Raw genomic sequence first — 12,643 nt, forward strand, 5'->3', positions numbered from 1 at the left:
AAATTGCCTCCTCATTTGGCCTACTTGCATTCTGGAGTAATGGGTGGAGAATGGGTACTGGTTTTCAGGTCTGAGCTTGCATGAGTATTTGCTTAACGTTTCCTTTTGGAAGAGAAAGGTATGCCTTGTTGACCCTGAGACCTGGGTCTGGGAGTCAGCAGAATGCTGACTAGAAGTGTTTGACTGTTTGATGTTTTCTCTTTACTTTGGGCTTCGAGAAGGCTTTGCTCAGTTCTTTTAGGACAGAGGTCTACTCACAGGTGAGAGGGAAAATTACATCATTGATATGAGGGAGAGAGGCAAAGCAGAAATAAATGACCAATTTTTTTCATCTTTGGAGGAAGTAAAAATAGGCTGGTGCCCCCAGGAGCAGCACTGGGAATGAGGTCAATCAATACGATTATGAAACATGTGCAAAAGAAGCAAACTGTGAGGTGGGAAAATTGGCTGGAAAGAACAGTTAGAAAAGATTTAGTTCCTTGGGAAGCATCTCGTGCTTTAACAAAACAAGGCAATGGGACAGCCCTGTGACACATGGAATTTGCTGCAGACAGGTGCTAGGAAATGCACGCTGAAAGGAACAACATAAGCCACTCTGAGAACTATCAAGTATATAAACGATGTGGACTTCCTCCGCTGAGACAGTGGGAGGGTGTGGGAAGGAAACCATGAACAGATTTGCACTTAGTGTTGGTACAAAATACAAGCTGTTAGGCTGTATTTAAAGTAAAAGGATGAAGAAGTGGAGGATGCTACTGAGAGGCGGGATCTCATGAGGTTCAGTTTTGCTCATCTCCCACTTCAAAAAGAGTAGAATAAACTGTGTGCTCTCCTGCCCTGTGCATGAGGGAGGGTTTTCATGCCTTCAGAAAGAGGGATGCATGGTTATGAGCAAGCAGAAATGCTTAAAGCTGGCTAGAGAAAGAAATGGGGGTCTTTCAGAATGAAAGAAGGTGAGCTGGCTGCTCATACTTCTGTTTTTTTCTGTAGCTGCAGCCAGCAGGAGCCTTTAGAGGAATCCATTTTTTTACTGAGAGAATGCATTGCACCAGGTGAAAATACTTGAAAAGACTGTGGTAGAGTTGGAAAGTGCTAATGTCACCTTTGTTACTGAAAGGAATTATACAGACAGAACAAAAAAAAGAGCATAGGAGTTCTCTGCTTAAATGCAAAGGGGGACTTGGGGGTGGAATTTAAAGATAAGACCGAGATTGATTTTTCCAGGCACAAAATGATCCGCTGGAACTCGTTGCTACAAAACAATGCTGAAATGAAGTACTGTGGCTCCTGAAAGATTGTGCGGTCACAAAAATATTCTGTGCTGGTTTTGCTAAAGGGATGAAGCTTCAGAACAATTGTTAGCATTTGAGCTTGAAGTGGGGCTGCACCTCATAGTTATGTACAGAGGAGGAGGGTCTCTTCTGAGAAGGTTGTTGTCTGTTGATAACTTATTGTGGCTTTCTTATTAGCCGTAATTGCAGTGAGGCATGGGGTTTTCTTCACTCAGTTCTGACTGTGCTGTGCGAGGAGAATGTCGCACAGAAAATCACAGACTTGTCTTGTTTCATGTTGGAGCACGTGAGAAACTCTTAACGGGACCAAGACGAGTATCTGACCCTGTACTATCTTGCCTTGTGAAACAATCCAGACCACTGAGATTCACATCCTTTCTCTTGGTGTGGTGACTGGCTCTTGCCAAAAAATCTCTGGCTTTAGATTCTTATCCTTAAGCAATGTCCTTGTTCCTTAGGATCTCTCAGCGGGTGGAAACCAGCCGGGCACAGCTTCAGGCAATCAGTGAGAGAGTCACGCTCGCACAAGCAAAGATTGAGAAGATCAAGGGCAGCAAGAAGGCTATTAAGGTAGTGACTCCAATGAAGGCTGTATGGCCTCTCTCCTTCTTTCCACCTTCTATCTTTATCCCTGAAGCAAGCTCTGCAGAAAAACAGATGCTGCCCATCCGCTTCTCTGTGCCTTGCTGCTGAGCAGGAGCTGTGATGAGAGTCCCCCTTCTGACAAGGCCAGTTAATGATTCTTAAACCCATGGGCTACCCAGCTCCTGGCCATACGAGGCCGATATAAGTTGTTGCCTTAACTACTACCTTTGGAATAAAACAGCTTTGTGCTTCGCTATGCCCAACACCCTCTCATTTCATGTTCTTACAATCTTGCATTGAATAGAAGCTGCTGATAGAGAGCCTCCCCCTCCAGTGCATGTTTATCTGTGTGAGCTGTGTAAAGCTGGTGGAAATCTTCCTTTTACCATTCCTGCTGTATTTAATACAGTGTTTCCAGTTCCCTTCCTGCACTTTGGAAGCCTTTCTGCCTCCTGTTACTTGCAGAGAGAGAGAATTTTTGGCACTTCAACTTTCAAAATTGATGGCCCTCATGATGGTTTCTGCAGAAATAGCCCTTAAGAGCCTGTTAACTCCAAGGCTCTCCATTCCCACAGGCAGCACAGATCATGTGCCTTAATCTACTCCGCGTGTTTCTGCAGCAGAAGATTGCTTAGTTGCTGGGATTTTGAAATCCCTCCTTGTCTCTCCTCAGGTATTTTCCAGTGCCAAGTATCCTGCCCCTGAACGGCTGCAGGAGTACTGTTCGATTTTTGCTGGTGCAGAAGACCCAGCTAAACAGAAATGGCCAAGACACAAGATCCAGAGCAAGCACAGAATGCTGGATGAAAAATCCTTGCAGGTAAGGAGAAGGAGAAAAGACCGTGAGATGAACAAGCAAAGAGAAGTCTCCTTGATGAAGTAGACCAGAGTTTTAGGTATGGGTGGGGAGCTGAACAGCTGTTGTCTGCAGCAGGTAGTGTTGAAGGAGGTGGCGTTCCTTTCTTGTTTGTGTAGTGAGTGAGGGGGAGATGCTTCTTAGGGTGGTCTGAGAAGTGATAGATTTGATACAAAGGAACACCCCGACAGTTTGGGTCAAACTGGATTGGAAAGAAGAGAGAACAAGTTGGTATCTGTTAAGGTTACTGCATGTGTGCTGTGCCAGGAGTAGCAGACGTGCTCTTCCTGGCAGGTCAGGGTTCAAACTGTCATCAGGGTTCAAACTCAGCTTCCTTGCTCTCTTCCCCCTAAGAGACTTGCTTCCACATCCTTGTATGCCGTGGCCCAAAAATAAACCTGCCACTGAATGTTTTATCACACTAAACCTTCCTGAGTTTTAATGGAGTTGAGGTCTCTGTACAGTGAGGTAGTTATGAATATTTCAGCCACATCGGGAAGTGGAGTTGCTGGCCAAATGGACAGCTGGCACACTTGAGCAGAGTTTGTGCATCCTTCAAGGCCTGGCAGTAGGCCAGGGCACAGCTGCATGGGACCTGTTGTTGGCCAGCTGGGGCAAGCCAACTTCTGTTGTGCTGGCTGTCTGATGGCCCCATCCCGTCAGACAGCCTGCAGGGAGCAGAGGTACACAGGCATTGGCAAGGGAGGTGTGCTGATATACAGCCCCTCACACAGAGAGGTGACTGAAAAGAGAATCAACTGGTAGAGGCTCCACTAAGAGCAAATGGCATGCCCATTCGACTCGCCTGCTGGTAAGCTCTGCATGCTCTTCTTTGCAGCCTATGTCACTCACCTGCAGTGCCACCCTTCCCCTTGCCCAGGAGATCCCTGTTCCATTGCAGAGTTCTGCTCTCCATGATCAAGGCTGCCATCACCACAGGGACTTTTGCAGACTCCAGTGTATGTTTGTGCTTCTTCCCTCCTCCTGTGACTCAGTTCTCCCTTTGGACTATTTCTTTTTTGGGAGGGCCTGTGGCTTTGTCACCCACAACTCTTTTGTGGGGTAGGACAGTGCTGTGCTGACAACTGGCTTATGAAAGATAGAAGGACCTGCAGGAGTGGCAGCTGCTGTGCAGTGGGGCTCAGTGTGGTCCGAACGCCATCCAGGGGGACAGGGCCTTCTTATCCGCAGCTGAGCATGAGCATGATGTGCCTTGCAGTAATGAAATGTGACAGAGAGAAGTCTAATGTTTGCATTTATACCCTCCTCAATTATTCAGGGCTTTCAGCAGAGGCTCACTGCCTGTTTTCACTTCTAATGAGGGCCTTTTTGCTGGGAGCAGTCACAGTAGCCTTTGCTAACTTCACTCACACGCACACACACACACACCCTGCCAGGAAAGCAAGCTCTGATCCTGTCATTTTGAGGGTAAGTAATGCCAGCCTGTGCTGAGTGCTTAGGGTTTGTGCTCTGGGGCAGAAGCATTTGAGTTAGAACTGTATGTGGTTCTGCAATTTTATTTTAAAAATGCTTCCCTTCTGGGAAGTTCTCTTTTGCCCTCCATTCCACAAGCAAATGAAGACTCAGCTGGTGAGAGGACAGAGGCATAGGCTGGTAACATAAGTGCTGACAGATAAGAACATTGGAGATGGGGTCCTTGTGTTAAGCCTGACTCACTTGCTTTGCACATGGCTGCGTTAGCAGCTAGGCACTGTTAAATGTGATCCAGCTGCAGGCTTTTAGGGCTTTTGAGGTGCTGGGCACTGTGTTTGTGGGTGGGATGTGTCTGAGTGCTGAGGTACCCTTCCGGAGGCTGGAAAACAAGAGTTTTCCACTGGACTGTGGGAAACACCGTCCATCTGGGGAGAGGTCCGACTGACAGTTGCAAGTTTCTGAAGATACCTCATTAGACTTCAGCAGTGTCAGTAACCTGAGCTGCCCAGTGAGCTCTGCAGAGTTTACCATAGGTGCAGGCAGGCGCTTTCTAACCTTTAACTGCATTTCCAGTTAGCCTCCATTAGCATGAGAGAGAAGGGGGTTTCAGATGCATCACTCCAATTCCCATCGTAAGGTTGCATGTTAATTAAACCTAAGAACTAGTGTGACTTATATATTGTTAATCATAGGCTCTTAGGGAGAAAAGTGGCTGGAAGTGCATCACAGATCATCCTGCTGCGTGCCAAATCACCATGTTCAGGTGTTGAAGCATTCAAACACACTCCACAACTTCAGTACATTGAGGCTGCTGAACCTTTGGCTTTTGGTCTTCCTGTCACTTTCAGAAAACTCACTCTTAAATGATGCGTCAACTTGCAGAGTTCACAGTTGCAGGATATTATTAATGACAGGTACCTATTCTAAATATCAAAACAGATCTAGATATTTTAAGGCTTGTGCTTTGGTAGCATTTAAATTAAAAGGATTTACATTTCAGAGTAATACGCTTGGTGCTTTTGTAACTACCTTTAGATTAGACTTATAAGTAAATGTAGGTAATGGTTGGTTTCTTGCTCCACCCTTAAAGTGACGCACAGCCTTCCAATGCTAATTGGAATCCACAAAGAGAGAAGTAAAAAAATATATATTTGACTCGAGGGCTAAGTGTGTGTGAACAGTCTGCAGAAACATCAGTACTCCCTCATGCTTAAAAAATTAAACGCTGCAAAATGAATATTAATGATCAAAAAGAACCTTTATTTCTGAATCTCTGATTCTAGAGTCTCTAAATAACAATTTACTCATGTATTTTTGCCTATTTGCTGCTGCAGAAATGCAAGGTGTTTATTTCAGCGTATTTTTCACAAGTTGGAATCTGTTATTTGGAGGAAACAAAAATCGAAACCTCACAGTCTTTTCCCACAGCGTTTGTAGACTCGGAGCACCATACAGACTTGTAGTGGATTTGCTGAGCTGTGACTAAGCCATTTCCCGGGATTTCTGACTACCCAATTCAAACCTGAAATTTCCATCAGTGGAAACTGCTTATGTTGCTGAGCTGTGGTCTTAAAATTGAACCAGCAATGGTCTCCAATTCCCCACTGCAAGTACAAAGTACATCTGGTGATGCTGGAAGTAGCGAGGCAGTAGAAGGCTGCGGGCAGCATTGGGAGCTGTATCAGCATGGAGCTGTGAGGCTGCTGCTTGTCCCAGTTTGACTGAAGAAAGAATTGTGAAGGTGCTGAGGAGGGATGTGGGGAGAGGTCTAGGATGAGAGTTTGCTGTTTCATAGGCTTTCTCTGGGTTCAGGGACAAATTCCTTTCCTCTCTGTAGTGCTGTGCATGCAGCAGTGTGTTGTGGTCACTGAACATCATCCCCCCAGAGCATCTGGCAGCGGATGCTGTCATGCTAGCTGAAACACTGGTCTGATCTGGGATGGCAATTCCTGTGCTCTATAAAAGTCAAGCAGTTCAGATGCAATAAGTTCGTTTCTAAAGGGAGTTCTATATATTATGCATGAAGTTTTAGAACCAAGAGAAAGGAGATTTCAGTTCATTAGAGTTGAAAACTCCTGCAAATCCCTCAGGCTTTGCAAAACCATCTGGCACGTTCCACCCTGCATACTCCCTTCTGCCTGATCTCTTGCCTAGTGAAGGCATGCAATTTTTCCCTAACCTTCCTTTGCCTTCTCTGCATACCCCACCAGTGGGATCACCTCTACTAAAACATCAGGTGAGGGCAGAAGAGGGGAGGTAACAGAGATGTTTGGGGGCTCTGCTTGCATGAAAATGTGTCGTATCTCCCAGCTGGAGACACTATAGCAAATGCTTAGTTCAGATAGAGATGCTCAATCCCTCCCGCTGGTTATAAGAACCTAAATGGCTGTTATATTTTGATGGATTCTTGCCATTGAAACACCAACAGCATAACCCATCTGTAGCACCAAAAGCATATTCCGTGGGCCTGAACGGATGAGATTCATCACCTGGGGTTGCAGTGTTGTCCACGTGCTTTCTTTCTCAAATGGAGGTAGAGAGGGAGAAGTAGGATTCCCAGACTTGGTAGTGGAACCAGTACTGTGGGTTTTGGTGGCTGGGGAGAGCTGTCCTATTGGCTTTTTTTTTTTTTTTTTTTTTTTAGTGTTTTGCTATCCATTATCTGTCTTCTTGCAGGAGAAGCTCAAGTACTTCCCAGTGTGTGTGAACACCAAAATTCACCAGGAAGATGATGCAGAAGAAGGTCTTGGCAGCCTCCCAAGGAACATCAGCTCTCTCAGCTCCCTGCTGCTCTTCAACACCACGGAGAACCTGTAAGTTGGCTCAGGACTGTGCTGGCCACCTGTCTCTGCTTGTTCTCAGAGGAGCTATCCCTGCCCCAGGGCAGCTGTGCTGCTTGCTTTCCTCGGGATCTTGCTTAGTAGACTCCTGATGGGACAGGTTTTGGTAGCTCTCAGCTAGCAACCCTTTCTCACTCTGACCTATGGGTGGAATCCTTCATTCACCTGCTTTCAACTCAGCTTAACACTTCCTTATTTTTTTCTGTCTTCCTCCTGCAAGTTCTCACCAGCCTTGAGAGCTGCTGTCACTTGTCCTCTGCCCCACTTGCCTGCTTAGGTACTGCTCTTTCTCCTGATGGCTCCTCACAGCAAAACTTAACCACTGTCACTGCTTTAATATCTCCATTGCCACACACACTGCACTGCACTTCCCTTTCCCATCAGACTTTGCCTCATGGTTCTTCCTTCTGCCTACACTGAAGATCTTCTTTAAGTCCTAGTTGAGCTTTCAGCTGCTGGACCTCTTCTTTCTTCACAAGCTACTGATTATTTCCCCTCTTCTTCTTTCCTCCTTCCCCTTTATTAATAAGGCACCTGGAGAGACTGTTGTCTTGCTGAAGGTTTTGAGGCAGTCTCAGGCCAGAAAGTGGGAGGTGAGCTAGGTAATGGTGGGCAGCGTGGTAGGGCTTTGCTGCAGGATGAATGCATGTGCTGGAAGGGTGGAGAACAGCTGGGCTCCTGGTTGTGGAGGAGTGAGGCTAAAAAGGGCTAAAAGGAGATTGAGGGAGGGCCCAACATGTTCCACCTGCTTGAGCAAGTTGGGAGCTCTCCTTCTAGTCCTTCTTGACTAACACTGTTGAGGTGGCCTTGCTGAAGTGCCTGCCTTCTGCCCTAGATACAAGAAGTATGTTTTCCTGGATCCATTAGCTGGAGCAGTGACCAAGACCCATGTGGCTCTGGAAACAGAGACAGAAGAGAAGCTCTTTGATGCTCCTCTCTCCATCACCGAAAGGGGACAGCTGGACCGGCAGGTGAGATGTAGCTGAGGGGATGCAGTTGCTTCCCAGTCAAGAGTATGGACCTAGCTTTCTGAGAGGAGGAGAAAGCTTTTGTAGGGTGGAGAACAGTAGAGGAATGCCCCCACATGGCTGCAGGGTAACCTGCTTATCAGAAAGACCTTGCCTATTTTCCTGCCTGCAGTCCTGCTTTGGGCTTAATGGATGAGATGAAGCCCTCAAACTTGGCAGGTGTCTCTCTTCTCAGTCATTTGCTGGATGGTGTGAGAAGTGTCATGTAACATGATTCACCTTGCTGCTAGACCTCGAAGTTATAGAGGAGTTTGGAGACTCCATCACTTGATCATCTATCTCCCTTGTGCTAACTTCTGTAGAGGAGTAGGTGTGAGGTGCCATGGCTGGAAGGTGCCTGGGGGAAGGCTTGTGCCCCATTGTTCCTGCTGGACAGGGCCACTTGCTAATGAAAATGGAAAGGCCAACCAGCCTGAACAAAGGGGTGTGGTGCTTGGTGTGGATATAAGGCAGGCAGGGCACCAGTCTATGCTGCCTCTGCATGACCGACCTTGTAACAAACACCCTGTAGTAGCTGTACCTAGAGCTTTATTGGTGTATGGTTGAATGTGTGGTTTGAGGCTGAAGAAAGGAGGCTAGGAGCTTGTCGGGTCAGACTGGAGGAGAAAGCATTGTGTTTAGCAAACAAGAGCACAGACTTGTATGGACAGCTGAGGGCCAGCCACTGTAGCAAGACCCAGCCTTGACTGCCACCCAGGCTGCTCTCTGCAGTGCCCCTGCTTGCTGCAAGGAAAAGGAGTGCCTTCACTGCACTATCTTTTTATTTTGTGTTTCTTTTAGGTAGCTGAAAATTACTTCTACGTGCCAGATCTGGGCCAGGTCCCTGAGATTGATGTGCCGTCCTACCTGCCAGACCTGCCTGGCATTGCTGCAGATCTCATGTACAGTGCTGACCTGGGCCCTGGCATCGCACCATCCGCTCCAAGCAGTGCTATTCCAGAGCTACCCACTTTCAGCACTGAGTCAGTGGAGCCTTCACAAGCAGGTATTTCCAATCACCATTACCAGGACCCTGTGAAGGATGAAGTGGGGAGGGGTTCACTGAAAGTGGAGAGAAGGTGGTAACTCCCTTAGTGGAGAGGTCAGAAGGGTGCATTTGGATCTGAGTCAAAGCTGCAGCCTGCTCAAGTGCTGGCCAGACTCTGAGCAGACTCACCACAGGTGACTGCAGGGGCAAAAGAGCAGTGTGCAGTGAGGGACTGGCCTCAGGTCAGCAAGGAATCTCTTGGGTGAGCTGGATAGGCCCAGTGGAATGGAGCTGGGGAACAGTGAATCTCAACCCTTGCCTTGGTTGTATATGCTGTAAGGGATGATGTACAGGGTGAAAGTGCTGTGATGCATGGTGCATGCTGAGGGTCTTGTATCAGTTGCTGCTGAGGCACGGAACGCTCTCAGCTGAAGCTCTGAGACTGATGTCTTCTGAGACTGTTCAGATGCAACTTCTTTCATCTTTCAGATCTTCAGGATCCTGGGCTCTTGCCACCTCCCCCACCACCTCCTCCCCCACCTCCTCCTGTTACACCAACTATTGTGCCTCCCCCACCACCCCTGCCACAACCTACAGCCCCCTCTGAACCAGCCCGGACAGCAAGTGAGGACAGCAGCAAGCCTGCAGGTAAGAGCTGTACACCTCCACCTGCTTCACCAGCAGAATCTAATTCAACTCCCTAGCTTCAGCTCATGCCCTCAGTGCACTTCTAGAATGGCCTCTTGGCAGAAGAGGGAAGCTGCTCCTGCCTGCCTGTGGGGCTGCAGGCCTTCAGTTTCATCTTGGCAGGCCTCTTGCTGGCTGAGCTCAGTGTGAGCCTGTGATTGAAAGTGTCTGTGTCAGTCCCAAAAAGAAGATGGCAGGACATTAGCAGCACTTTCTGTGGGGATTCAGGTGGGCTTGGGACTGATGCATGTTCTTCCTTTCCTTGCAGCTTCAGTCCAGGGAGCCCCAAAGGAGGTGGTGAACCCCTCAACTGGGCGTGCCAGTCTCCTGGAATCCATTCGCCAGGCTGGGGGCATTGGGAAGGCCAACCTCCGCAGCGTCAAGGAGAGGAAGCTGGAGAAGAAGAAGCAAAAGGAACAAGAACAAGGTGCTGAGGCTCTTATACAAATCTGGTCTTCCTTTCTCTCTGCCCCAGGCTGAGATATGTAGGTCTGGAGGCAGGCTGGCATCCAGGAGCACGAGGACTATACAGAGCAGAGAGATGTTCTCTCCTTACAGGTTGGCATAAGGTCTCAGTATTTCCATTTAGACAGTCCTCTGTGGACTCAGTACACTACATCTGCCAGGCAAGCATGAATGTTCTTGGTGGACACCCACTCTTTCTCAGGACATGCTTAAAAGTTCACAGGTGAGGGACGGTCAAAGGAATCCCTGGAGCCAAGAGAGGGACAGAGTTGAGCTGGTTTGAGCATGTTGGTTTGGGTGGCTGCTGAGGGTATTGAAACAGTTGATTTGGCAGAATGGGACTGCAGATGCCCAAGCCCTCTTGTTTCTGGAGCAATTCCACACTTAAATTGCCCCAGAGAATGTTGTTACCCCACAGTGCCTGGCTTCCTGATGTGAAACTGGGCAGTATTGGGAGGGGAGGATATGGATGTGATATGAGGCTGAAGACTATATTATTTTTCCTTACTCTGAAAAGACTATTCCAAGAAAATGTGTTTACCTTGCTGCTAGGCTCAGACTGACTCTTCCTTCTCATGTGACACTTGGGGTTTTGCTCTGTTTCAGTGAGAGCTACAGGACAAGGTGGAGATCTGATGTCAGACCTCTTCAACAAGCTGGTGCTGAGGCGCAAAGGTACTGTCACACAGGGTGGGCTGCTCCGTCCCTCTAGGAAGGAGGTAGAGCTTTTGCAGGCACCTCAGTTATCAGCCACAGCCCTAGAACCAGGGGCAGACTCCTTCCTAGGTCTGTGTGCCACAGCATGGCTGGGAGTGCATTTAAAGGGGGATATCTGGGGAACCTCCCATTTAATGATCAGCTGGAGACACCAGAGGGAGATTGTGTGCCCAAGGCAGATAATGGGCTCTGAAAACTGCCAGTGAGGGGCTCTGCAGGGTGAGGGTGAGACAGCAGTATTCATCAGAATTTCATCAGTGCCAGGGGAGCCGGTCCCCTTGCTCCCTCTCAGAGCACCTGTGTTGCCCACACAGGGCAGGGGAGGGCATGGACCTGCTCAGGCGGAGCTTTGCTGAAACAAGCCCTTTCAGAGAGCTGTGGTGCTGTTTCAGCACACCTGCAGTTCTACTTGATTTGGGTCAGCTGGCTGCTTAAGGCACAGTGCCACAAGCCATGTGTTTCATCTCACCTTCACTAAGCTTGTGTGTTTTCTAGGCCCCAGGTGCCACTCACTGGAGCTTTTCCTTCCCTACCAGGTATTTCAGGGAAAGGGCCGGGAGCCTCAGGAAACCCCGATGCTCCTGGCAGTCCTGCTGGTGCCTTTGCTCGTATATCAGACTCGATACCACCCCTCCCACCCCCACAGCAGCCCCCGGGTGAAGAGGATGAGGATGACTGGGAGTCATAGATGGTAGCAGTTGTGCATCAGCATGAATCCCAGGACTCGAACTACGCACCTTTGAGTCACCAGTCTGGAAGGATCTACAGAAGGTGGGCTCTGGCATGGGAGGGCACCCTGTCATTTCTTCTGGAAGAGGAGCAGCAGGAACTAACCACAACCAAATTGTTACCAATGAGGGATTTTCTTCTGCTGTCTGCTGGTCTCCACCCCAAATACTACAATCCAGCTCAAATCCTGCTGCAGCTCACAATGAATCAATAAATCCTGCCTTAGCTGGAGGGCAGTAGGGCAGCTTGCACTCAGAGGATCAGAACAAGTATTGTTCCTGATTTAAAGGGCCCTTGGTCTTGCCTAATGTGACTGGTGATGACTGCAGGAGCATTTCTGGCAGGCAAACAGTCCTTGCCTCATTTGTCTCTGCTGTGTGCTTGCTGAAGCTCATGTTTGTTTAGATGTTGCAAGTTCTGAGTCCTTGAAGATGAGGCTGGATAGTGGTGAGTGAATGAAAGTGGAAGAGAGAGTCTGTCTGACCCTTCACGGAAAAGTCTAATTACTGGTGCCTCTGTACTTGATGGTTTCTTTCTGTCCCTGCCTTATGGCAATTCTTTGGCTGTTGCTTTCTGAAAAATTGCAATAAAGCTCAAGGAAGGAGGTCCTTGTAGCCTTCACTCTGTTAAAGGAGGGAAATGTGCTCAATAAAGGGTAGCTTAAGGGAAAAGCCCATCTGTCTACTCTCAGCTCAGGCTGGGTCTAACCTTACACCAACAACAACAACCCCAGGGCAGGAGGGCACCAGCTGTCTACAAGCCCCCTACTCCAGCTGCTGATTTCAGTGAGCTCCAGGCAGAGCTTAGCCAGAGTGGGAGTTCTGTGCTCACAGAAGGGGCAGGGGACTCAGAGCAGAAGTTTGTCAGAATCAGCTGTGTTTTCCCTTTTGTTCTTTGGCCAGTTAACACAGAGGGAGCAGGTACCAGCTCCATGTCTAAATTTAAATGCTTTTTTCACTGAGAAGAGCCTTAAGAGGTAGCATCCAGCTACCAGCTGAAAACGGCAAGGAGGCAAAACAACCTCTTTGACCAGCCTTGTTTGT

The 12,643-nt window shown here is 48.3% G+C and overlaps 1 protein-coding gene across 2 annotated transcripts in view; it reads left to right on the forward strand.

The window, feature by feature from the left end:
• The window catches only part of WASHC1 (WASH complex subunit 1), a gene marked incomplete at both ends in the record, with an annotated part of 38,778 nt that extends 27,219 nt beyond the window's left edge, over nt 1-11,559 (forward strand). For both annotated transcript variants that reach the window (XM_079538663.1, XM_079538662.1), the window contains 9 exons: nt 1,751-1,862; nt 2,551-2,697; nt 6,844-6,980; nt 7,843-7,978; nt 8,816-9,020; nt 9,492-9,650; nt 9,958-10,116; nt 10,761-10,829; nt 11,408-11,559. In XM_079538663.1, coding sequence (XP_079394789.1) covers nt 1,751-1,862; nt 2,551-2,697; nt 6,844-6,980; nt 7,843-7,978; nt 8,816-9,020; nt 9,492-9,650; nt 9,958-10,116; nt 10,761-10,829; nt 11,408-11,559 — 1,276 coding nt within the window. The remainder of the gene's footprint in view (nt 1-1,750; nt 1,863-2,550; nt 2,698-6,843; nt 6,981-7,842; nt 7,979-8,815; nt 9,021-9,491; nt 9,651-9,957; nt 10,117-10,760; nt 10,830-11,407) is intronic.
• Between the last annotated feature and the right edge of the window lie 1,084 nt (nt 11,560-12,643).

This window comes from Tetrao urogallus (assembly GCF_951394365.1).
Source record: "Tetrao urogallus genome assembly, chromosome: 1".
In the NCBI taxonomy this organism is placed as follows: Eukaryota; Metazoa; Chordata; class Aves; order Galliformes; family Phasianidae; genus Tetrao; species Tetrao urogallus.